At 41.8% G+C, this 27513-nt stretch overlaps 1 protein-coding gene across 2 annotated transcripts; it reads right to left on the bottom strand.

The window, feature by feature from the left end:
• Positions 1 to 995: 995 nt before the first annotated feature.
• Positions 996 to 24377, bottom strand: ugl (ureidoglycolate lyase). Of its 2 annotated transcripts, XM_019362763.2 has the most exons (15): positions 21893 to 24119; positions 21622 to 21746; positions 21329 to 21547; positions 20593 to 20683; positions 19881 to 19957; positions 19577 to 19687; positions 19434 to 19493; positions 18550 to 18706; positions 17706 to 17904; positions 12186 to 12264; positions 12001 to 12093; positions 11457 to 11529; positions 11292 to 11359; positions 9893 to 10017; positions 996 to 2138 (listed from the first exon to the last, which is right to left on the bottom strand). In XM_019362763.2, the coding sequence occupies exons 1-15, from the start codon at positions 21951 to 21953 to the stop codon at positions 1973 to 1975; spliced, it is 1704 nt and encodes a 567-aa protein (XP_019218308.1). In that variant the 5' UTR covers positions 21954 to 24119; the 3' UTR covers positions 996 to 1972. The 2 variants fall into 2 exon arrangements, 1 of the variants encoding a protein (XP_019218308.1); XR_003221173.1 differs by lacking the exon at positions 996 to 2138 and having other exon boundaries at positions 10196 to 11359; positions 21893 to 24377.
• Positions 24378 to 27513: the final 3136 nt, after the last annotated feature.

Raw genomic sequence — 27513 nt, 5'->3', positions numbered from 1 at the left:
TGACTTCAACATCCAAGCAGGCACACCGGCGGCTCTCGCGCTCACTTTTCGCGTATAGAATTTCGAAAAAACATCGGTGCAAATTATAAGTCTGTATCATAATGTCTGGTGTTTTCGTGTTTGTTGTTTTGTTTTTATTTTGTTTTATTTTGCGAGTTGGTTAGTAAATGCTGCTCCACCCAGCCAGTGAATCCCCCGCCGCCCCGCCCTCTCCTCTCTGTGCCGCAAGCAGCAGGCGCACCTTGCAAACGGAGGGCGCCCTTACTCCCAGCAAATGGGCGGTAGAAAACCGATCGGTGCCTATGCCATTCCCAATATGCGCTGGCTGATGTTGGGGCAGCATGAGTACGAGCAATTTATTTATTTATTTATTTATTTATTTTTTGCCGATGCCCGTGATGCCGCCCCCCACCACGATGCCGCCCTGGGCAACCGCCCGTGTCGCCCGTATCAAAAACCGCTACTGGTTACAGCCAGCTTTATAGAAGTGACCCCATCATAAAACCCCCATGGTGTGCTGCAAACTCTGTCTCTGTGTGTGTATGCATGAGCACGTGAGTGCCTGTGTGCGCGCGTACCCGTGTGTCTATGTGAGTGCACGTGAGTGAGTGTGCGTGTGGGTGTGTGAGTGTAACAGTCAAAGCACTGTGTGTGTGTGTGTCTCTGTGTACGTGACTTCCTGCCGGTCATAAAAGTAATCCCCTCACCCAAGCTACACCAAATTACTTTAGACCACATACGAAACAGAGTTAACAAATTGCAAGCACTGCGACCCCCACCCAGGTATCCCCTGGGGAATTTCCACTCAACATTAACTTCTCTTTGTCTTACTTTCACAGTTCAAACTGGGGGAGGGTCTCCTAGAAATCTATTCCTAAGTTTATGACACACTCAGGCCTTTATTACATCCAGGGCAGTGTCAGTGTCTCTACAATAATTCTACATCCTATCTAACACATTCCTAAACTCTAAAATAAGCTACGCATATCTTCACATCCAAGAATGTCTTTTATTGTTTAGGTGCTGATGTACAGCAGAGTTGTACTGTCTGCATATTGGACCAAGAAGACAGACGGATTGAAGGAGGAATCCTCCTTTGTCCAGTCTGCCAGGGCAAACTGTGTGAAGTGTGAAGAGTGGACCTGGATGCGGTCATACTACAACTCAACTTTAACTGAAGATGAGCTTTTTATTAAGGCAGAAAAAGGTACAAAAATAAAATGGTGAACACAATGCAAAACTAAACAATGTCATAAACTGGGTAAACTAGAAAGGAAACATGAACCATGAAAAACCCTGGTGAATAGAAAAACAGACAAGAAAAACTCTAAACATTGCAATGTGATATGGAAGCCTGAAAGCATGACATGGCATGGAAAAACTGCAGACGATGAGACAAGGAAAGACTGAAAGCACACGGACTAAATACACACAGGAGGATAATGAGGGAAGTGGGAACACATGGGGAAACAGCTGACACAGATGCACATACCAACGTCACAGGAGAAACGTAAAACTAAACACACTGAACACAGGAACACAGGACATCTTCAAAATAAAACATAATGAGACGCAGACATGACAACATGAACTTGACAACACAAGACATGCAGACATGAAATACATAAAGGACAAAGGAGACTTAACACAGGGGTTGAAAACACAAGGGGAATCTAATAAACAAAAGAACTTAGATAACCTAATGAACGGCCATCTTTAAACAGAGGGGGGCTTATAACACCATCTGCCACCTACACTGCAGTTTTGAGATCCCTTCCCAGGTGCCTCAACCCCCACTCACATCTTGCATCTGATGACCCCAATAGCTCATAATGGTTTGACCTGAAACATCTGGTGATCAATAGTGGTTCAGTGACCCCAGCCCCAAGTAGGGTTTAAATATCTGAGCTGTCAGATGTATCTATCCCCCCCCAACACACCAACACACACAGAGGTATATAGTGCCACAGCTTCACAGTTTCGATCGCCTCAGGTCTTTGTCCAGAGCTTGCAAGGGTTCAGTGTTCTGGGAGCTGAGGAAGGTGTGGTCCTGGTTCAGGTAGGTAGTGATGAAGTCTGGAAAATGTCTCTTTGCGATCACCTCCTGGAACATTTTTGCTGCTGTGTGTAACCTCTGTCTGAAAAAGAAAGATAAAATCCTGAAAATAGCTTATTCAGACTGCCCTCGGGCAGAAATATTGCAGCTATCTTGCAACGATAAATGTTAAATGGGTTGGTTTTTATATAGTGCTTCGCTGCTCTGAGCACTTTACACAACTTGCATCAAACACCCACTCACAGATTCAGACATTTTCAATGCACTTGTGTAAGTGTTTTCTGTCTGAAATTCACACACATTCATATTCTGGTGGATGCATCGGAGACCAACTTGGTGTTAGTGTCTTGTGCAAGGATATTTGGCGTGCAGATGGGGAACGAACCACCAACCTTCCGATTAATAGGTGACCTGCTCTGCCGCACTATTTTATCAGAGCGAGAAAAGGAAAAAGAAAACATTATCTTACATATGCTATAATATGCATGTTTAGGAAAACCAAAACCTCCAGGTTTTCGATCTCACCCTGGGTCAACACACCTGAATCAGATGATTAGTTCATTACCAGGCCTCTGGAGAACTTCGAGACATGTTGAGGAGGTCATTTAGCCATTTAAATCAGCTGTGTTGGATCAAGGACACATCTAAAACCTGCAGGACACCGGCCCTCGAGGCCTGGAGTTCCCCACCCCTGGTCTAGTGCATCCTATGCTAAGGGAGGCAATAAAGAAAGCACTGAAGCTCCTTTGCTTAGTATTTGGAGAATTGGAACTTTAATCATGGTCGCCACACAGATACTTCCAGGTTGTGTCTCTCAGTTAAGAACCTTCCTAAGCCAAATGGACTATTGGAACTGTTTCCATGAAAGGGTGTACGTGGTCTACAACAATGCTTAGGAAGGTGGTATGTGTCAAAGTAACTGTAAAAAAGCAAACAAAAAACAAAACTAAAACTAAAAACAAAACAAAAACTAAAAGGTGAGTTTGCATCATAAGCAATTTAAGGATGTTCAGAAATTATAGGTGTCATGGATGTGGTGTTTCAGTTAAAACTCTTAAAGGTTATACATGCATCATGAATTTGAAAATTAACCACTGGGCTGCTGTCAGTGCTTATACACCTGGTGCACAGCTCAACTGACCCATCAAGTTTTGTCGTGCAAAAGCTGTTGCACAATAAAATGCACAATCAATACACTGAAAAATAGTTGCATGTTTAATCAACTGGGAATTTACCCAGATTTATTTATTTATTTAGACAGAGATCTTGACAGATATATATATACATATAGATATATCTACATATATAATTGCCCGCTCGCGGGCGGTTTATCCTTCAAGCTCGGGTCCTCTACCAGAGGCCTGGGAGCTTGAGGGTCCTGCGTAGTATCTTAGCTGTTCCCAGGACTGCGCTCTTCTGGGCAGAGATCTCGGATGTTGTTCCTGGGATCTGCTGGAGCCACTCACCTAGTTTGGGAGTCACCGCACCTAGTGCTCCGATTACCACGGGGACCACTGTTACCTTCACCCTCCACATTTTCTCGAGCTCTTCTCTGAGCCCTTGGTATTTCTCGAGCTTCTCGTGTTCCTTCTTTCTGATGTTGCTGTCATTGGGAACCGCTACATCGATCACTACGGCCGTCTTCTTCTGTTTGTCTACCACCACTATGTCCGGTTGGTTAGCCACCACCATTTTGTCTGTCTGTATCTGGAAGTCCCACAGGATCTTAGCTCGGTCATTCTCCACCATCCTAAGGGGCGTCTCCCATTTTGACCTCGTGACTTCCAGGTTATACTCGGCACAGATGTTCCTGTACACTATCCTGGCCACTTGGTTATGGCGTTCCATGTATGCCTTGCCTGCTAGCATCTTGCACCCTGCTGTTATGTGCTGGATTGTCTCTGGGGCATCTTTACACAGCCTGCACCTGCGGACTTGCCTGGTGTGATAGACCCCAGCCTCTATGGATCTTGTACTCCGAGCTTGTTCCTGTGCTGCCATGATTAGTGCCTCTGTGCTGTCTCTCAGTCCAGCTTTGTCCAGCCACTGGTAGGATTTCTGGATATCAGCCACCTCCGCTATCTACCCCGGTACATACCGTGCAGGGGCCTGTCCTTCCATGATGGTTCCTCACCTTCTTCCTCTTTCTTGGGTTTCTGCTGCCTGAGGTATTCACTGAGCACACGGTCGGTTGCGGCCATCTTCGTGATGTATTTGTGGATGTTCGTTGTCTCATCCTGGACTGTGGTGCTGATACTCACCAGTCCCCGGCCTTCTTCCTTCCGCTTAGCGTACAGCCTCAGGGTGCTGGACTTGGGGTGAAACCCTCCATGCATTGTCAGGAGCTCTCTTGTCTTGATGTCAGTGGCTTCTATCTCCTCCTTTGGCCAGCTTACTATCCCAGCGGGGTACCTGATCACAGGCAGGGCGTAGGTGTTGATGGCCCGGATCTTGTTCTTACCGTTCAGCTGACTCCTCAGGAGTTGCCTGACCCTCTGCAGGTATTTGGTGGTTGCAGCTTAAAACCATGAAGCGACCTCTTCATGGTTCGCATTTGCCTGTGGGATCCCCACGTACTTGTAACTGTGCTCTATGTCTGCAATGTTGCCTTATGGTAGTTCGATCCCCTCCATTCTGACTACCTTCCCTCTCTTTGTTACCATCGGACTACACTTCTCCAGTCCGAATGACATTCCGATATCATTGCTGTATATCCTGGTGGTGTGGATCAGTGAATCAATGTCTCTTTCACTCTTCGCATACAGCTTGATGTCATCCATGTACAGGAGGTGGCTGACAACTGCTCCATTCCGTAGTCGGTATCTGTAGCCAGTCTTGTCAATGATCTCACTGAGGGGATTCAGGCCTATGCAGAACAGCAATGGGGACAGTGTGGGATGGTAGATCCCGCACTTGATGGTTACTTGTGCTATGGGCTTGAGGTTGGCCTCTAGTGTTGTACACCACATCCCCACTGAGTACCTGATGAAGGCTCCTAGGGTCCTGTTGATCTTGTATAGTTCTTGGCATTCCAGGATCCAGCTGTGGGGCATTGAGTCATAGGCCTTCTTGTAATCAATCCAGGCAGTGCACAGGTTGGTCAGTCTGGTCTTGCAGTCTCAGCTGATTACTCGGTCTACCAGTAGCGGGTGTTTTGCCACTGTGATGGTTACTGGACCCTGTTCAGGGAGGTTGCTATGGGTCTGCTCTTAGATCCACTAGCCAGTGATCATTGCCGTTATGGGTTGCGTCCTTCTCCCATATGCTCTTCCAGTATTGCTCTGTCTCCAGCCTTGGTGGGGCTGTTCTCATATTGTTCCCCTGCCACTGAGCGTACACCTTGGATGGTTCTGTGGAGAACAGCTGGTTTATTCTACTGCCTTCTATCTCTCTGGTGTACCTCTTCAAGCGTCTGGCCAAGGCTGTGAGTCGTTGCTTGGCAGTTTCAGGTATGGACAGCTTGCTGTACTTCTTAGGCACCTTCTTCATCGCACCTTTCTGCAACTCTGATAGTTGGCTAACCTCCCTCCATGTTACCTTGATCTTAGCCTCTAGCCTCCTTCTCCATGGAGGGTACTGTTACAAGATAAGTATATATTCTTAGTGCTTATTTTCTGATTAAATTGTTTTATGTATTTTAATAATAAAGGCCTTTATAAACCAAGGCCAGATGTGAGAAAGAACTAGGTCAGAGCATGACAGGGCGCCTTAGCAACTGAGGCTTTAGTAAGGGGAAGTTAAGAAACAGAAAGTTTAGTGCAGAGCTGCAGAGGCATATTGATAAAATACAGGAAACCAGACAGAAAAAGCGGAACTAAGTAACACACACACACACACACATTAGTCAGAACAGAAGGAGTTGTTTTGATCAAAACTATGTGTGTCTGTGTGTGACGTATAGCATAACTATATATACGTATTGTAGCTTGCAATGTTTTTAGACCTGGGGGTGCGTGCTCGTGTCTACAGGTCTCCGTTTCCGGAAATGTACAATAAAGATGATTTTTTTTGAGCTTGACCACTCTGAGTCGGAAGTCTTTCTCTCCCGCTAAAAGAATTCAAATAACCGAATTTAAAACTGCCCCTTGTGGCTGTTCAACTTGTACCCAAGCATCTCACTGATCACTACTGCCATATTGTAGATCAGCTTGTTAGTCTCGGTAATCGTGGCTGTAGGTATCGTCCGTAGTGCTGCATTAACGTCATCTAGCAGACCTTCTGAGGCTACTTCACTTAGTCTTGGTAACTGTCACGGCTGCTGAGGCGAGCCGTGTGGTGTTGGAGGAAGGAGGACCCAAGATGCAAGCAGTGGATGAAAATGCTGGTGAAGTTTATTTACAGGGTGGAGTAGTGGCCAACAAGCAGTGGAGTATGACAAATAACTGATGACACCTAAACTGGGAGAACTAACATAACAGACCTGGGAACATACGAAAAAGGGATGAGAGGCAGAGAGACGCAGACGACGAACAGGAACCATGGAACACAGAGCAACGCAGACTGACGCAGAGTAACACAGACGAACCGGCAACAGGCAGGAGAACACACAGGGCTTAAATACACACACCAGTAATCAGGGAATGGGCAACAGGAGGGAGACACAGCTGGGAGAAATGAGGCTAACGAGACAGGGGAGAGGTAAAACTGAACACACCGACATGAGACATGAACTTTCAGAATAAAACAGGAAACACAGACACAGAACCAGACAGGACACTGAACTAGACAGGCAGACTCACGAGCGGACACAGTGACACCATAGACAGACGGAGGGAACACAGAAGTGGGAGCAGACAGGCACAGAACAAAACCTTAACAAATGGCAAACCTCAACCAAAGATAACAGGATAAACAAGCACAGGAAATAATATAAAGAAACACAAAACACTGAGTAGACAGACTCAGGACCATGACAGTAACCGGCTACGAGGGGTCCAGGTTTCAAGCTTGGCCATGATCCTATCTTTCAGGTCAGTTCCTCTCGCACTCAATGATCCTTCTCCTAGCGCACTTGGGGCTTGGTACCCAATCTTGGGTGGGGGTGATGCTATCTCCCCCCTGACCTGGCGTCCTGGCTCCCCCTTGCCGTAGCATTTATGTTGTACCTCGTCAATCTCTAGCTGTGAGAGCAGTCCCTTCTTTCGAATGTTGGAACACTGAGCTACTAGTTGTTTCGTCGTCATTGTGGATGTTGGGTATCGAAGCATCCATAGGTCCCTCATCCTATTCATGTAACCCCTTCCGCCAGGGTTACTTGCGTAGTAACATTCCAACAACGCCCTATTTTCATCTGTCGCCCACCGATGCCTTCTTGTTCCAGTAGCCCACTTCTCGTCAGGGTGCCCTGGTTCCTCAACACCTGATGCGGACCTTGTTGATCCGGGCGACATCCGAGCCGGCATGCCTTCATATTTATCTGTCTCGCTCATGTCTGCGGTAGGCTCACTTAGCATGGGGGGGGTCTAGCCTTAGAACCCTTACTGGATACAGACACCCCAGGCGGGATGTCTGTATATATATATATATATATATATATATATGTGTGTGTGTGTGTGTGTGTGTGTATATATATATATACACACACACACACACACACACATATCTTACCGATACATGTATCGGTATTGAACCGTTCGATACAGTGCTTTTGGTTCGGTACACATATGTATCGAACAATACAAAATTTTTAATCTATTTTATCAACTTTTCTTCTGACGATGCTGTCTGTGTTGAGCGCTCATTGGATCTGCGTTCAACTACTCCGCTTAGGCTGCACTGTCGAGTGCAGATCCACTGAGCGCAGCGCAAGCTAACGAGACAGAAGCTAAGCTGGTTGCAACATGGCAACTGCCTCAACGCTACCCGAAATTGAACCTCCCCCACCCTCATTCAGATATTCTGTGAAGCATGACCCTGATGGTCAGCACGTCATGGACAAAAGCAAAACAGTATGTCGGATGTGCCATGCAATGCTCAGTTACATTGGTGGGAACTAGTGCGTTAGCGCAGTTAGCTCGTTAACATGTTGACGCTGTCCAGCCTCACGCACGGGGCAATCCGTGGTAACTCATTAACAGAGATTTGCCGCGATATGGTGTTAAAGTCATTTTAACGAGATTAACGCTGACAGCACTAGTGGGAACACAACGAATATGACTGCACATTTACGCTGACATCATCCTACTGCAAAGACAAGTGGAAGCAGACAAAAACAACAAGCACGCATGCTACAAACTTTACCCAAGTCATTTAGACAGCCGTTAGCACATGATTCTCCTTATGGGGACCTGATATGTTTAATATGCTGCTGAGAATATACCCCAGAAGAAGCGTATAGTATAGCTTTTATTTTGGAAAGAGCCATTTCTCTGTAATAAACTCTCTTTTCCAAAGATGAGTGATTTCTCGATCTGATAGATTTATTTTTTTGTATTATTTTGTTGTTTAAGCAACATTAAATTTAAAAACTGTACTTTTTAGTTAAAATATATATTTATAATTTTAATAAATGACAAATTAAAAAGGCATGAACCTTTTTTTGTATCGAAAAAATATCGAACCGTGTCACCAAAGTATCGAACCAAACTGAACCGTGAATTTTGTGTATCGTTGCACCCCTAATATATATATATATGTGTGTGTGTGTGTGTGTGTGTGTGTGTGTACATATTTAACAAATTTTAGCAAAAGATGATCAAAAGAACATGGGTGCTCCATGTGCCTTTTTCTTCAAGCATTTTTCTTTTTTACTTTATTTTGGAGTGCCCCTCAACAATAACATTTAACTATTAATCACAGTTTAGCTAAATAAAAGGACCTGGCTTGCATCAGTCACATGATGACCTGATGACCATTAACCAATGCCCACTCTTGATGTCAGAGCACCAGGATGCAAACTTGCCGCCATAGTATATACAGTATTCTGGAGAATACTGTATGTGTTGTGTGTGTTCTATGTGCATGTATTTTTTGTTACATTCTTACCCTACTATGGCCACCTCTTTCTTTTGCCCTACTAATATTCCAGTTTCACTTTATTTCTGACAGTTTTTCAATCTGTTGCTTTAAGGTTCGAAGTGTTGACACCAATCTTTACATTTTATTATTATTTTATAACACTTGCTTAATCAGCCACCATCTCTCCTGTGGACTTTTTAATGTCTACAGTCTCAGATCAACACAACCCTGCCCTGCAGCACTATCAGCAACAGGAGCAGCAGCAACATTGTACCCCAGCAGGTAAACATGGGTTACGTTTGCTTTGCATTGCCCCCACCTGATGACTCTGTGATGCGATTCCATATTAGATCCCTGATGAATGTGGTTTGTTGTTATTCAGCCTGGTTCTTTGTGCCCCTTTTAACTTTGAGCACCCCCCCTTCAAACATCTCTGCACAGCCCTGACCAACGCTCTTGAAACAAACTGCATATTTGTTGATTATGGCTCAACAAAAATTATTGGATGACAGAAAAAAAAATCATGTGACTAAGACAAACTCGGGTTTCATTAAATCTTTCTGCAGCAAAAGTAGCAATAGAAAGGTATCCCCAAAAAATCTGTCACATTTCCATTTTTTCCACATTTTCTGTGACGTTTAAAAGCATTAGTGGCATAATTTGACAAATCTTCTCCATGCTGAGTTTATGGTGAAAACTCTCATTTCATCAAAAACGTTGGTGCAAATATCCTGGGACACAGGATTCATCAGTCAATTAAAAATTAATTATTATTTATATTAAGAAGGCATTAAACATATATATTGTATTCTTCAATGAAGGATGTCACTGGAACCACTCACCTACCATATCCTCTTCAAAGAGGGTGCATTTGCTTACCTAACAGAGCCACAGTGGGGACTGAGGTCCATGATGAGCTCCTTGATGAGGTCAGTCACCAGCTGCCTGCTCACCACCCTGCCATCGTCCTCCAGCCGGGTCTGATGACGGACCCACTGCCACACCTGACAAACACACAAAACAAAACATGTTCTTATGATCTATGATCACGGCTCATGTTAAGTTGGCTCCTCCCATGAAATGGTAAATGGTAAATGGCCATTTACATTCAGTCATCCACCCATTCACACACTGGTGATGGCAAGCTACATTGTAGCCACAGCTGCCCTGGGGCGCACTGACCGAGTGTGTGGAGGTGCACGCAGTTTCCCCTCTTTCATGGTGTGCACGAGTGCATGTCTATGTGTATGCTGTGACACAGGTGGAGACTGCGGATTGGACAGTTAGCTTCTACTTCTATTGGGTGGAAGTTGGTAGATGTGGATTGCATGATTGGATGGACAGCGGTCTGTTAATCTCCAGCTGACAGCCACTTTGCATCTCTGCACCCAACACAGAGGCAGCAGTTAAATAATGTTTGTAAATACGTATCCACAGTATATACAGAACAGCTGGTAGCAGATTAGTAGCAGTGAGAAGTGTTTTTTGTTGAAATTTTTTTTTTCTTGGTTATTGCTTATGGACGCTGCATTACAACCTGCTAGTTGCAAATAATCATGTGCAGTTCTGAAAGCAGACAGAAAGAAAACATATTACTGATACAGAAACAGTTTTCTATACGGGATCACTGCAAAATGTGCAGCCTTACCTAATGTCCACCTTACTGTTACTCCAGTCTAACAGTCTGCAGTCGATGAACTAACCTCAGCTAACAATGTTAGCTTGGTTGCGGGTAGCCTTCAGTAATAGTAATAAATCACACAGCAATAGTACATTCATGTAGTTGTAAAAGGCATGACAATATATCAAGTAATCCAAAGTATTCAGACTATGTTACTCACATTAAGTAACTTAATGGAATATGTTACAAACTACTTTTTGTGCCATGTATTCTGTAATCTTTAGTGGAATACATTTTAAAAGTAACCTTCCCAACACTGACTGTACATGAAGTAATTAACCCACAAGCAAAACCTATTCAGTGATACTTTAAAAGAAATGCAGCCAAAAGGAGAAAGAAGCATGCCACATGACACTGAATGAAAAACAAAAACAAACAAACAAACAAACAAACAAACAAATTACAGGGTGCATCTTAGTCATTTTGTTAAATATGTATCTATTAGAGCAAATTTAAAAAGGAAATGTGCTTGTTTCCCAAACAACATTGTCAAAAACATTTAAATATATCCTAAATAGTAATTACTTGTGGGTGTAGAGCAAGCTCTTCATGAATCTCAGCAATATATGCTGTGTGGTGTTCGCTTTGAAAACTCACCTGCGATCTAGAAATCTCTGCTGTGGCAGAATCTTCAACCTGGCCTTTGTAGAAGAAGTGGCCTTTACCTTAGAAACACAAAATGGTATCAACAGCCAACACATGCAGGTATATAGCATTTAATGCATATAAGCATTTTTCCATGGATAATATAAAAGTACAAACCTGATAGCCAAGCATTAATAAAGAGCACACCAACTGCAATGTTATACTTCAAACCATTAAGCATGACTCCTCCCTACGAAAAATACAGCACATCAAAACTTTATTTTACGCTTTCATATAAAGTTGTCGTACTATCAAGCTCAATGAAGTAGATGCAAATCTCCCTTAGAGATTTTTGATTTGACTTTTATGTTATACACCGCACTTTACCATCAAAACATGAAATAATTAAATATCTTTAGGAAAAGAACACAATGTTTGATTCATCATTTAAAATAAATGAGGCAAAGAGGTTATTCTGTGGACAGATTATTAAAAAACTATATTGTATGCATCTGGTATAGTGGATGTTTTCACTCATGCCTAACATTATCTGGATGTGAAAGACTCCCTCTTCCTGTTTGATGAAGTTTTCCTACCCAGCTGTCAGGCTGTTTAAAATCTGATGTATTTCAATCAATTAAATTTAATGCTAACTGTAATATTACTGTTAAAAGTTTATTGAGGTGTGTTCTGCAGTTCACTAATAAGAGCAACCACTAACTGAAGGCATGGATAGCAAGTCTTCAGGAAATACTGTCACGTCATTTCGGAGCTGGTCAAGCTGGTTATCTCCTTCAGAGTGGCCCTTGAAGAGCTGGAAAAGATGAAGAATTACCACACAGTTTCACATATGCCAATCACTGTAACTTTATATGCATATAAAGCTTTATATGTCTCAGTGCTCACTTTCTGCATGGGCTCAACCAAATTTAGGTCATATACCATGAAACCATCCACACCTGCAGTAATCTCTAATAACTTCAACCTGAAAGGTGGAAAAACACAACTGGATCAGCGGACATCATTGAATATGTATTTAGATTGTATGTATTGTCATATTGCGTTATACACACACACTTATCCACATGTGCACACACTCACACACAAACACACACTGTAAAATGTAAATAAAAATATAATGCTATTTGCTAATCTCAGAAACCCATAGTTTAGTCACAGGTTAACTGGCAACATGTCAGTAACATGGCACGTCCTGGAGAAGTAAAGATGGGGGTAGGGTCACCAATCTATAAAAAAAACACCATCTACAAATTCTGGAACAATTTCAGAATCCCAGGAAGTTCATTCTGTTCATGTGGAAGTATTATTTTCTGTGGGAGAAACATCTGTCACTCATCCAGGGGACTTTTACAATTTCACTTGATGCATGCTCAGTTATCCAGGTAAGGAAATCACACAAAGTGGGCTCTGTTCATTGGGATATGAATTGACTGGGATTTTAATCCATTGGGGATTAAAATGGGATCAACTTTCTGAGATTTCCTTACTTGAATGGTTGAGTTTGCATCAAGATGATTTCAGAAAGTTGTGAGGACTTGAAGACCTCAACTACAGTACATAATCAAAGGATTCTGAGAAGTCGAGGTCTGGATCCTGTCAGGGTCTAGAACAGGTCGGGTGGGTTTTTTCTGTCTGTCTTTTCCCCTGTTCCTTCCTCCCAGGTTGTGTCTTGCTGTGTATTTGACCAGTATATGTTGACTGGTATTTTTAATCACCGTCTTAGTGTTTCCTGTTTTAGTTTGACAGTGTCACATCCTGTGTTCAGTGTGTTCAGTTTTGCTTCCTCCTGTCTTGCTATTATGTGTATTTGCCTCAGCTGTGTTCCCCAAATGTTTCTTCTTCCTCCTCCCTCATCACCCTCTTGTTTATTTATTTTGTAAGTTTATCCCAAAAGGTTGATTCTGTTCATCTGGACGTAGTGTTTTCAGTGGGAGAAACGTTTCATCACTCATCCAAGTGACTTCTTCAGTCTCAGCTGACTGCAGGTTTCCCCAATCTTATAAACAGTACATTTGCACAATGACTGAAACCAGCACCACTGAATGAACGATGGGCCGTGAGGTCAGTTCCTTGATCATTAATATGCAAATTGGCATGACCATTGATGAACAACCACTGATCAAAGCCTTGCCAGCTGGAGAATCAGCCGAGCGTGTCCAGCCAGCTGCAGCCTTCGTGCCACCACCTGCTGCAGAGGTCAAGGCAGGGGGTCCCTCACTGCCTGAGCATGGGGGACACCCATCACCGGAGCCTGTTGCAAGTCCTGTGCAGCCCCAGCCAGAGAAACCAGAGCTGGCTGGTTGAGCCCCCTGAGAAGGTTCTTCACCGCTGCCGGGCCCCTGTGAAGTATCGTTGACCACGTGGTCGACCACCAACCATGTCACTGCCACTGGCAGCTACTTCTCTGTGTATTTATGCCCCGTGTTTTCCACTTCCCACACCCATGTGCTGTGAGTTTCTCCATGTTTCTGGTTTCTCCTCATGACTCCCTGTTCCAAGTTTTAGTTTTTAGTTTCCAGTTTCTAGTTTAGGTTTGTTTTTCGTGAGTTTATTTTTTGAGTGTCTTTTGCAAAGCGCAATAAAACTGCATCTGTAAGTTCATCCCTCTGCATCCTGCCTGCCACAGCACCAAGCATGACAGACCCAACCCGGCTTATGACATCTACTGAAAAAAATCCACAGAGGCTCAGAGTGTCAGAAGTACATACAGGGTGAAAAGTATTCATAGATTTCCACTGATATTTTTCTAAATGTGCTTTAGCAAGTTGTACTTCAACAGAAGCTTTTGGCTGCCATCCACAAGCTTCTGGTGTATTTCTAGCTTCATATTTGACTAATAAGCATAGTTCATAAATTTTCAATGAGGCCTAGGTGAGTGCATTGGGAAGGCCATTCCACAAGCTTAATGTTAGCCTGCTTTGTCCGTTTCCATCACAGTTCTGATGTGTAGTTGAGTAAATTGTTCTATTGGAACAACCAGTTATTTCCAAGTTTTGACTGTCAGCTGTTGGATTAAGGTGAAATGGAAGAATTCAGAGTGAAGCGTCTTTTATTCATTATTCTATCCACTATGCACCAGTACCACTGTCAGCAAAACAGTCGCAGAGCATGATTATACTGCCACTATACTTGGCAGCTGGTGCAGTGTTCTTAGGTTTGAAAGCTAAACCTAACCCTAGTGAAGCTAGCCCTACTTCTTCTTCTCCTCATTGTGGCTAAAAGAGCAACATTCTTGTCTTGTCTGACCATAATACAGTTCACCAGAAGCCATTTGGCTTTTCCATGTGGATAACTGAAAATTTCAGCTGACTTGAAGCAGACGATGTTGGAGCAGAGGCTTCTTTCTTGGTCAACACCTTTTCAGTCCATGTTGGTGTAAAACTTTCTTCACTGTGTTTCAGTGACACTGGTGTTTCAGTTCTAGGTAAGCTTGAGCACTGGTGGTTCCTGGGTTGTTCCTGAACATTCTAACAAATTTTCTCTCATATAAGGGTGGCAGTTTGGGTCTTCTTTCAGACCTTGGCAAAGTGAGGACACACCCCAAAAAATTATTTTTATGTACAGTACAATTGTTTCAACTGATGATCCTGGAATCTACAGTTTTAGAAATGGACTGTACACTTCTGGATTGGCCTTCCCAAAGCCCCAACTTCAACCCTACTGAAAATGTGTAGACTACGCTTATCCTTATAAACCAGGAAACCAAATAATTTAAACTCTACCAATTCTGCCAAGGAGAATGGTCAGATATCTAGCAAGAATAATGCCAGGAGCTTGTTGATGGCTAAAAAAGCATCTAGTCAAGGTGTAATTTGTAATTTCTAATCAAATATTAGTGAGGGTGCATATAGTTTTGACGCTGTGTGGATCAAACAAATTTAAATATTAGACAAAGATAACACACAAGATGCTTTTTCTAAACAAGGTGTTTATTATTAAGGGGAAAAATACAAACCTACATGTCCCTGTGTGAATAAGTGATCAATAATAACTAATAACATAATAGTATCTACCAGCTGGTTGGGCCAACCTTTAAAGCAACAACTGCGATTAGGCATTTGGCTATGAGCAGTGTTGGGAAGGTTATTTTGAAAATGTATTCCACTACAGATTACGGATTACATGCCCCAAAATGTATTCTGTAACGTATTCTGTTATTTTACTCATTGAGAGTAACGTATTTTGAATACTTTGGATTACTTAATATATTATCATGCTTTTTACAACTACATGAATGTACTATTGCTGTGTGATTTATTACATTTACTGAAGGATACTCGCCATACCAATACCAACTAGATGTTAAAATCTTAATATAAATGAGTAACAGTAGGTGGACATTAGGTAAGGCTGCACTTTTTTTCAGCAATCTCGTATAGAAAACTATTCCGCGCGTATATTAAACAGGTCCGCAGCTCCGAACCGTAGTAAAGGGACCTCTGGCTAATACGTCGGGTTCGTGTCGGACTCGTAGCCGAAAACTAGCTTTACTTTGTTGTCTGGGTCAACTTTGCTAGCGAGAGACAGAGAGAGGCGTTGAAAGGCTGCTCCAACAGAACTTATTGTACACAGTGTACAGTCGAGTCTTAATAGCTTATTTACAACTGGGCTCGTCAGGCACTCTTCTTGGCTGCAGTGGTTATTATTATATTTACATGCTTCCAGCTCCCGTTTCTGCTCCGTGACAACTCGGACTTTTCCTTTCTCTCCCTCCCTGGTGCTCACAGACACATAACGGGGATGGCAGTCCATTCTCCCTGCAGCACGGACTACACTGCCCATGAGGCTACATTCTTTAGGGCTATGCCTGTAACACTCTGCCTGTTGGATTCATATTAAATAAAAAAATAAAAATATAAAAAATATTTCTTCACGTCATTATGCGGGCCGCAAGTAGGAGTGAAATGGGCTGCGAGGTTGAGACACAGGCATTAGAGCCTCTTATTGTGTGTTTTGTTTGGGTTTCCACCAGCGTGGAATCACCGAAAATAGAGAGACCATAGCCTAACATATGAAATAGGAAAAGACCGCCATGTAATCCATTTATTTCAACAAAGTAACTGTATTCTGAATACCACCTATTAATTGGTAACTGTAACAGAATACAGTTACTCATATTTTGTATTTTAAATACGTAACGGCGGTACATGTATTCCATTACTCCCCAACACTGGCTAGGAGTCTGTTATAGCGCATTGGAGGAATTCTGGCCCACTCGTCTTTGCAGAATTGTTGTATTTCAGCCACACTGGAGGGTTTTCAAGCATGAACCACGTTTTTAAGGTCATATAACCACAGCATATCAATTGGATTCAGGTCAGGACTTTGACTAGACCACCCCAAAGTCTTCATTTTGTTTTCCTTAAGCCATTCAGAGGTGGCTCATTCTCTTACTGCAGGACCAACTGCACTTTAAGTTGAAGTCACAGATGGCCGAGCATTCTCCTTCCGGATGTTTTGGTAGACAGCAGAATTAATGGTTCCATTTACCACAGCAAGTCTTTCAGGTCCTAAGGCAGCAAAACAGCCCCAGACCATCATACTACCACCACCATATTTTACTGTTGCTGTGGTGTTCCTTTTCTGAAATGCTCTGTAATAATTACGCCAGATGTCATGGGACACGCAACTTCCAAAAAGTTAACTTTTGTCTCGTCAGTCCACAGAGTATTTTCCCAGAAGTCTTGGGGATCATCAGGATGTTTTCTGGCAGAACTGAGATGAGCCTTTATGTTCCTTTTGCTCAGCTGTGGTCTTCATCTTAGAAATCTGCCATGCAGGCCAGTTTTGCTCTTTCTTATGGTGGAGTCATGAACAGTGACCTTAACTGGGGCAAGTGAGGCCTGCAGTTCTTTGAATGTTGTTCTGCTGTCTTTTGTCGCTGCGCTCTTGGGGTGATTTTGGTCAGCTGGCCATTCATGGGAAGGTTTACCACTATTCCATGTTTTGGCCATTTCTTCATAATGGCTCTCACTGGGGTTTGCTGGAGTCTGAGCTCTGGAAACAGCTTTATAACCTTTTCCAGACTGAGAGATCTCAATTATTTTGTTTCTCATTTGTTTCTGAATTTCCTTGGATTGTGGCATGATGTCTGGCTTTAGAGGATCTTTCTACTCCACTTTGTCATGGAAAGGTCCTATTTAAGTGTGTGGCAGTAATCAGGCCTGGGAACAGAAATTGAACTTAGCTTTCCAAAGATGTGATACACCATGGTTAATTTATGTCACAATTATTTATTTATTTTTACATTTTTTTTACACAGGGCCATGTGGGATTGATTTGTTTTCCCTTAATAATAAACATGTTTATTTAGAAACTGCAAAACACTTTTTCACATACAGTCTATGTACAAGCCTGCATGTTCAGGCTATGAGCATGCATGTATCTAATGGGAGATATTTCTACCTTGTGACAGAAGCCAACACTCTCCTATAGGCGTCACTGAGTGGGTCTTCAGGCAGCAGCAGCGCAGCCATGCCTCCAGTGGCCAATGCTCCTCGCCGATGACATGTCTTAACCAACAGATCCATGTAGCTGCGCAGAAAATGCTTCTCCATGTTCACATATTTATGGCGGTCAGGCAACAGGAAGGCTGGTCGATGACCTGGGGAACTTCTTCAGTTCAGTTTGACTTTTTGATCATGTCCTTTGTTGTATAGTTTATGAACTGTGAAAAGTTGCTGGACTGTTAAGAGTTACTAAAGTTTCCACTAGGCTGCGGTTTAACTCTTAAGTCCCATGAATATTGACTAAAAGGAAATCTAAAATATTATTTTGTAGTCAGATTTAGATTGGAAACATAATATCAAAATTATAATATTATCTGAAGTACTATGGCTTTAATATCAATATGGAAATCAGCTAAATTTCAGCAGAAGATCTGTGGTTTCACAAGAATTGGTGCTGAAATGAAGAAAAAAAACTAAAATGACAGGGGTGTGTCAGGAGTGGGGTCTCTAGCTCTGCTGCAGTGGAGGGGTGGTGCAGGGGGCTCAAGGGGGCAATGCAATGGGGGGGTGGAGATGATTGTACCAACGAGGTCTCTTTTCTTTTAGTAACGCCAGGGACCTGAGACTAGAGACCTCAGAGTGTGGAGTCAGCTGCAAAGCTGACTGCCTTGAAAAGACCTCGGTGCCAAACCACAAAGAAACATTTCTGTGTGTTAAATAAAAGAAACGGAAAACAGTCACCTGAACGCTGTGTGGGGTCCAGATTTTTCACAGACTAAAATCTATAATGTTCAACTCACCAAACTTATTGACAAAGGAGGCTGAGTAATCCCAGATACCACAGTTGAGTCCTGCTGAATGCTCTTGCAGCTCATAGAGAATCTCCTCCATCTCAAAGGCTGCTAACACATTTTCAATCAGGACTGTGGCCTTGATGCTGCCCAGAGGAAGACCCAGCTAGACACATGTGAGGCATGGATTCAGTCAGATACATTTATAGAAGCAGTCAACAGTGCATGCAGTCCATTTAGGCTCGAAATGTTGTGGGACTGTCCTGGCTAGCATGTCTCTATAACACTGGAACAGTGTACTGGGTGAACTGGAGTGATGTCTGTTTTCAAAAAGGAGACTAAAGAATAGAAGGATCACGCTCTGCACAGTGTACACCAGGCTACTGCAGAGGAGAGTGCATTGGTTAGTCAAAGAGTATGTTGCACTCTGTAGGTTGATCATTTTCATTTCTATCAAAGAATGTGGCATTCATTCCTAACAGCCTGCATTTTGAGATCTGATGTGTTTTCAGATTCAACATAATTATATATACCTATATATACTTGTTATATATACTTGGTACACACAAACACACACACACACACACACGGCTGCACACGGCCTTCAGGCTCACCTAGGCCTCTTGTAGAGGCCCTGAGGTTAAAGGATAAAAGAGCTTTTAGCTTTTCAGCTCCATCTTTTTTCTCTTTTGTTTGTCAGTCTTTATCAACCACTTCTTCCACATTAAACTCTCTTCTACAAGGTGCATGAGAGAAAAGGGAAGGTAGGTGACAGGCCAGTTGTAGGCTGCTGTCAGTGCTTGTAGGGCCAGTGCACAGTGGCCCTACAAGCCAGAAACACAAGACATACTACAAAAACAAGTTTATACATAAACACAAAAAATAGTGCAAACCTTCTGCTGTGTCCAAACAAATATTTTGTTCCAAAGCCTGGCCTCCATATAGCCCTCCACCTACAGAACAAAGGATAACAGTGCAAACCCAGATAAATGAAATCATCAGCATATTTAAACATATGTAGATTTGCACGTGTTACTTTTGACAGGTAGAAAAAGGGTCCACTCTTCTGTTCAAACAGTGCCTTTCCACAGTGAAACATGAGGAGCCCAAAGTCAAAGAGAGGGCCAGGAGCTTCTTTCCCCTCCACCTGACGACAGAAAACCACACGTTATTTTTCTCACCAATTGTTTCATGTATATGATCCTTAGTGTCACTTCTGTGTCAGCTATCTGTCATTTCAGTGAATTTGTGCCCCTTATGTCTATTATTCAGACCACATTTGATTGCTTCTAACAAAACAACCATTGTAACAAACTGATGTTAAGAAAATTCAATACTACCATCATGTTGTGCTCCACCATATTCCACGCACGGGGACGCAGCATCAGCACGGGAGCCTGAGATATATGTGGAACATCTGCAGATGAAGGACACCAGAGGAATAGCTTATGAGAAAACATGGTAAAAATAAAAACACAGCTTTTTTAAAGGATTTTCTAAGGATTTACAAGTTAAAACTTAAATTTTCAAACACTGTTACTCTCGGCAGCTCAAGGAATTCCAGCATGGTACAGTGAGAGGATGAAGGACAAATTTCCTTGCTGCTAAATATTCCACATTCAAGTATTATATCAAAGTAGGAGTGGACGAGAACAACAGAAACAAAGTGGTAGCCCAGGTAAAATTACAGAGCAGGGTCATGTGGCCCACAGTGTGCAGAAGTCACCAACTTTCTGCAAAGACAGTAGCTACAGACCTCTAAACTTCACGTGGCCTTCTCACAAATGTGTTTTTGGAAGAATGGTAAAATATTCCCATAAATATACTTCTAAACCTTGTAGAAGTTCTTCCCAAAAGAGGTAAAGCTGCACAGTGTAGACTGATATCATATTAAACCCTATGGATTAAGCCTGGCTGTCACTCAAGTTCATATGCATGTGAAGGCAGACGAGTAAAGACTTTTGGCAATATATTGTTCTTTCTTTTTACTAAGATTGTACGGACTGTGTCTCTCAGAGTAAACTGAAGATAAAGATGAAGTAGAGCTCTCACTGGGGAACAGGTTATGCACTGCTTTAAAAACATTGTAAATCCCTTTGATCTGGTTGTAATAAGTCGGGCAGTTTCCATCATCAAAGTCAACCTGCAGAAACCAAAAAGAGCACTGTAAGAAAAAAAAGTCAGCAATGACTCAGAAGAAACAATATTAATATATAAATTAAGGTAACAATGTCAGACATGATTATAAAAAATCAATATTAAGAATTTAGTTTTTTAACAAACCCAGACTGTGCAGCTGTGAGGTGAACAGTGTTAAAACTGGTTGGCAGACATTAGATTAAACGGTCTAAGAGGAAACTAATCTATCGAGGGTTTTGGTTCTGGTTTAGCTAAATCCTCCCCCATTTTATTGGATTTTCACCTGTTTGAAACAACCAAATAAATAAATTTCACCAATTTAAAACATTTAATGTGTGACCAAAGAATACCAAGGACTGTTGAGCAACTATAATCCTATAAAAATGGTACATTTTGTTGTTTTAAACATTTCTTATGTTGTGTTGTGAATAAAACAGGTTTATGAAATTAGCAAATCATTACATGCTGTTTTTATTTACATTTTACGTCTGACCTTTTTGGAGTTTTAATAATGCTGAAACTAACACAAAAAAAATCAACATTTCTGCACAAAATAATAAACTGACATGAGCAAACCCAATGTGGAACATTTAGCAGTGAACATTAAAGTTTTAGCTCTATGTACTGTATTATTGCACCTGTGTAGCACCTGTATGCCTTGTGCTGGTGACAGAAGAGCTTTAATGAAGCGCTCAGTATCACAGGGTGCCAAGTCTCCAATATCTACATGTCTCTTTTGGAGCCTTGAGGGGACGGGAAGGACCTTCCAGTCTGGGTCTCTCCTGATATGTGTGGTACTTTCCAGGAAGCTTGGCAGATCACCTGTGAGATCCAGCTGGGCCTTTTTAGACACTCTCAGCTGTAGAATCTGAAGAGGAGAGAATCATCCTAACTCAAACAAGTCCTTCATTTATTCACAAAGAGGTTTTTTGGCTGTCCTACCTCGTCCACCTCCTCATCAAATGTAGAAATCAGTTCATGCAGGAAGTGGAGGGAGTCAGTGGTAAAGAGAGTTGCATATTCTTTTTCCAGGCCTAAAGGAGAGGGGCACAGCTCCATACCTGACACTGTGGACAAAAAGATTTGTATTCACATGTCGGTATGATGTGGGTTCATTTCAATTTTCACAGAAAGCTGCAAAATCTATAAACCTTAAAGGTGCATAGCAGTAGTTTAATCATTAACATTGACAATTAAGTTATAATGAACAGACCTGAAAGATACTCCAGTTTGTAATATTTGTAGTTGTATTTGTACGATGGATGTATGAGCATTCCTCATAAAATGAGTTGTAACATAAAAAAGAAAATATAATTAGAAAAAGCCTGTTAGGTATCTGTTTAACCCTTTCACGCGTAGTGGTCACTACAGTGGACGGCTATTCAAAGGCTGTTTTCTTGTATTTGTGTCAGTGTTGATGCTATACTTGCACATAAACACACACCAGTGTATATTATTTATTCGTTTGTCAAATTCATAAGTCAAACCGTACGTTGTCCTCCTGAGTGGACATGTAAAAAACTATTTGAAAAGTACATGTTTTAAAAAATGAAGTTCCAAAATCTTTTTCTCATGGCTAAAGATGACTAAAAATACTTAAGCAAATAATCCTGATTGAGGTTGTCGTAATTCATGCATTAAAGGGTTAAGGAGCTCCTCGGCCGCTGGGTTGTCACCATTCAAAGCGTCCCTGGGATTTCAACCCCCCACACTCCTGCTGTCAGTTACTGGAGGTTCCTTGCATTTAACATCATGTCTGACGCTGTTGCCGGATCTGGAGATCTATTCAAGCAGCCCTCCTCAGGTCAGTGGAACACAACAAACGCCTAACAGATAGTCAGAGTCTCTGCACCTGTCTACCAAGTCGGTAAAAAGGTCTGGTCGTCTACTAAAAATGTTCAGCTCAAGACTGAATCTAAGAAACGTGCGTCTCATTTCATTAGTCCCTTCGATACTGGAAATAAACTGCTAAAAAGATGACATTAAAGAGTTGTTAAACTCTGCATAAAGAAAGGTGGTGTTGACAGTTAAAATGCAGACTAGTTAACAGCATTGGTCAGTCTGTTGTCTAGTCATTTAAGCAGCAAGAAAGGCTATTACTGTACAAATGAGAAGAGACATGGTGGGCATACAAAAGGACATCTAAGGTGAAAAAGGAAAAACTGGAATTGCAGCAATATTGGAACAAAGCAGGCAAGTTAGGAGGTAGTTGGGGTACCAGAAGCTTACCATCAACGCTTCAGATCATGGAGAAAGTCTAATAAGCAGTCACATGCTGAGTTTACAATGGACTTAACCAAAAATTTCAACAGATGGTGCTCTGCAGTAGGGCTATTACTTGCCATGACAACTCATACTGGAAAGCAGACTGTCCTTTAGTTCATACAGGTAAAAATGTTCAACCTGCTGCTCTTAACATTCCTGCAAGAACAGTTTCCATGGTCTCTGAAGGAGGCCCTGCTTAAGTCAGATCTGAAGCACAAAAATATTCTTTTGTGTCAGATATATTTGTATCACTCAAAGGTAAAGATAACATGGCAGCCTGTAAAAACACTTTGTGACAGGAGCAAAGAATCCATTTTGGCATCGGTGTTATCCTTTTCTCAGGACACTGGTCAGGGTGTGCGCTTGGTTGGGGGCTGAGAGTAACCACTTCTTGTAACACACTGCATAAAGTCTTTGTGTATAGAACCAGATTTAAATGTTCCTGAACATTTTTCAGTTTCCCAGCAAGAGCTAATTCAAACAGTGTGCTGATGCTACTAAGTACTTTTTGACAGAGTGCAGCTTAGTGAAGTTAGAAGTGCAGCGTCTGAATGAGGGATGTTCTGGTTCATAAGTGGGCTCCACAAGGTGGCACAGAAATGAAAGGTGACTGCAAGCGAGGTTTACGATGGCTTCTGTTGGCAGAGTACAAGATTTAACCCTAATTATTTGGTCTTTGGTCAAAGGTATGAGGACCTTTAGCAGTGCTGCAGAATCAGTGGTCTCAGATGAACTACCTGTGAATTTGATCATGTTAATGGTTTCTGGCACAAACTATGTGGCAGGCACTCAAAACAGAACCTGGAAAGGTTTCAGGTCAGGGTGAAATATTTCAATGAAGCAGCAGTTTAATGATGGTGACCAGGTCCTGGCATTTTTTGCCAGTTGTAGGGACACTGTATGAAAGTCTCTGGGCCAAATACTGTGATACAGCAAATGTCAGAACAGAATGATCTCTTATCCACTCCAGACCACAGGAAAAAACTTTGTCACGTTAATTTGTTGAGACTATATCATGTTTGTGCTTTATCTCTTGGTTCATCAGGCTCTGTAGATTCTCCTTCCTCAGCAACACGTCCACCTTTGACTGCTTGTACAGTGGCACAGTCACAGTCACCCATTTGTGTGGGGCAGGAGCACCAGGTGGTTCTTTGCTGCACGGTCATTTGAAGAATTCAAAAAACGCTTGATGAAAAGTAATGAAAGTAGCAGCCAGGTCCTGCTTATCAAATCCAATTGATGAATGAATTATCGTTAAGTGTGACAACCTCTATAAAATCAGAAATTGTCTCCATGGAATTGCAGCAAAAGCCAAAAAACAGCAACAAAAAGAGACTCATTTAACATGCTATCAAAGTTCATGGCAGTACGACCAGAAAAAGACCAAACAGGGTTTGTCAGCCTTTCAGTTTGTAGCTCTGTTCATAAGGTTCATTATTCACTTGGATTTTATTTAGAGAAAGATAAGACCGTCATTAGCAGACAGCTGTAAACTAAACACAAACCTTTGTTTTGGCTGAATGCAAAGTTCCAGAAACTCTGAATCTGTGAAAAGAGAACAGCAAACTAAATCTTTTGACTGACAGAAAAGATACAAACAATAAAACATTATAACACGAGAACAAAGGGAGGACTGAGGCTGTAAATATACATATGAGGTAAACCAGAATAATGAGATGCTGCTGAAATTAATCCAAGAAGACAAAGAGGACAGAAGCTTCAAAATAAATCAGGAAGTAACAAAAAGAGAAACGGAAACAGAAAATTAAAAACACACAGAACACAGCAGGACAGGAAGACTGAAACTCAGGGAATTAACTAAAAACAATTAGCAATAATTAGTTATATAAGAAGACAGAATGTGTCACGGCTGGGGAGCAGTCATGTGGAGTACTGAAAAAAGGATCCAAAATGCAGGCACTGGCTGGGGTGCGAGTGAGTGTTTATTTACAGCAGTGATAAGGTGACAAAAACAGGAAGAGCAGAGCGGGGAGTAAACAAACCTAAACTGGGAAAACTAAAGAACAAAACTTAAACCAGACACGCACAGGAGGAGGAGCAAAATGCACAAAGAGAGATGGCAGAGAGACGCAGAATGAATACCAGGTAACATAGAAAAATGCAGACTGACATGGAATTAAACAGACGACGCGACAGAGAGCACAGGAAAACACAGGGCTTAAATACACAGGGAGTAATCAGGGAATGGGCAACAGGAGGGAGACACAGCTGGGAGGAATGAGGCTGACAGGGGAGAGGTAAAACTGAACACACTGACATGAGACATGAACTTTCAGAATAAAACAGGAAACACACAGACACAGAGAACCAGACAGGACACTGAACTTGACAGACAGACTCATGAGCAGAAACAGTAACACCATAGACAGACGGAGGGAACACAGGCAGGCATGAAAAAAACACTAACACATAGCAAACCTAAACAAAAGACAAAACAGAATAAACAAGAACATAGAATAATATAAAGAAACACAAAACACAGAGTCCTCAGACTCAGGACCATGACAGAATTAAAACCAAACATAAAATCATGAGGGGAAAAAGCTAAATTAAAACACTCAAAATGACCAGAACAAGGAACTAATTAAGCAGAAACATAGAATAATAAACACGACTAAAATAGTAAAAGTTAAACGGTAGCAGAGGGTAGAGGACCCAGCACCATAACAAGTTTCTCACACACTGTTATTTGATTTTGGCTTCATTTTTGTTGATTAAATAATAATACAATATTTTACACACTATGCAGTTCTGAGAAAAATAATAATTTCATTTCAAAAGTAGACACTTTGTCTTTGCAGCCTACAGCACAGTAATCCAAGTTGGAAATACTGCACATATGTCTGGTACAGCACTTTAGCTGCTGCACATATACAGCTCATGAAACTGTTCCAACTCCATAATAACATCTCTTCATTGATGCAGCTGTTTCACTCATAAAGCTACATTCAGTACAGTGCATGTGTGTTTAGCTGCAAAATAAAGGAGTACTCACAGACGAGCAGTGACGGTCCTCTGCTGACTCCACAGACGTGGACTTTGTGCTTTGACGACTAGTTAAACAGCAACATGGTTGTTTGTATTCAGAGTTGAAAGTCCGTAACTATAAGTGGAAATTCAGCATGCAGCCAATCAAACACACAATACACGCTATTCAGTCATATGATCAAATGAACAATGTTATTTATGTGGTGTAATGAGCAAAATTGTGTTTTTTCTTTGCTGGGAATTACTAAATGCATTTGTATATTCATCTGAAAGTCTTTCAGCTTGCACATCCCTTCTGTCCCTTGGCAAACAGCTTCTCTACATTCTTAAATTGCCTCTTTTGTCATTTCTTAAAATCTTTAAGAATGAATAGTTAGGCAACTGTTGAAAAAATGGAAATACTTTATAGGACTTTATTAGAAGATGTGCTTTTTATCATACTTTTTATCTGCTGGTGGCCTGGATGCCATAATTTCACGTGAGCATGAGCATTTGTTCATCTTGGCTAAACTCTTACTCATGTATCCTTTTTCATATTCATTTTGTTATAACGATTCTTATTTTATTCGCCCTTTTCTTCATTCTCACACACCTCACGTTTGCCTCATTTCCTCTCTTCACCTGGCACACATTAAATAAGGACTGCACTCCCTTATACTCACTATTTTCACTTCACCTTTAAGTTAATGACTTAAATTCTGACTTTTTTTTCTCTTTCAGAATTCAGTAGTTTAGTATTCAGTGTGTGTTTTATAGTTATAATTTGTAGATTCAAGCCTCTTCATATTTTTGGCCACCAGATGCCACCAAAGAGAACTCAGCTGAAAAGCCTCAAGTAGTGAACTCTTATTTTTCAGTACAAGCTTCAACTCTTCAAAACGCTTCATTCAGGCCAATGACTGTAGAAAAGATGGAGGAGCTGGACAAAATCACTCGTTTAGGTGAGCTGCCATGTTGAAATTTTTGGAGTAGTGACTTGAGGTGGAGTGGCAACGTCACACTCCTGCCCACACACCCACTGGACGTGACCCCTCCTCCATACACATACACACACAAACACACACACACACACACACACACACACACTCTTCATGTAGCCAGGCTGCTCCAGTTTTGACAGTATTTGCTGACGGGTTTACTCCAACTGATGAGGTAAATCCAACCTAGAACATCAAACATCCCTCTGTAGCTAATTATGTTAATTGATGTTAAGTTAATTAATGAGTTACTGTGTATTTACACAGAAGATCATCGGCTGCCCTCTCCCCTCCCTGATGGACATTTATTCCTCCCGCTGCCTCAGCAGAGCAGCAAACATCACCAAGGACAGCTCCCACCCTGGTTTCAACATGTTCAGCCTGCTTCCCTCAGGGAAGCGCTACAGGTGCATCAGCACAAAAACCCACAGACTCAAGAACAGTTTCTTCCCAAAGGCCATAACCACCCTGAACTCATACATGCACTTATAACACAATTGTACACACAATTGTATTTGTACATTACATATATATATATATATATATACATATATATACATATATATATATATATATATATGTA

Source organism: Oreochromis niloticus, linkage group LG2 (assembly GCF_001858045.2).
Source record: "Oreochromis niloticus isolate F11D_XX linkage group LG2, O_niloticus_UMD_NMBU, whole genome shotgun sequence".
Taxonomy (NCBI): Eukaryota; Metazoa; Chordata; class Actinopteri; order Cichliformes; family Cichlidae; genus Oreochromis; species Oreochromis niloticus.
Note: the sequence above shows the minus strand (reverse complement) of the source record. Positions and strands in the feature narration are given on the sequence as shown.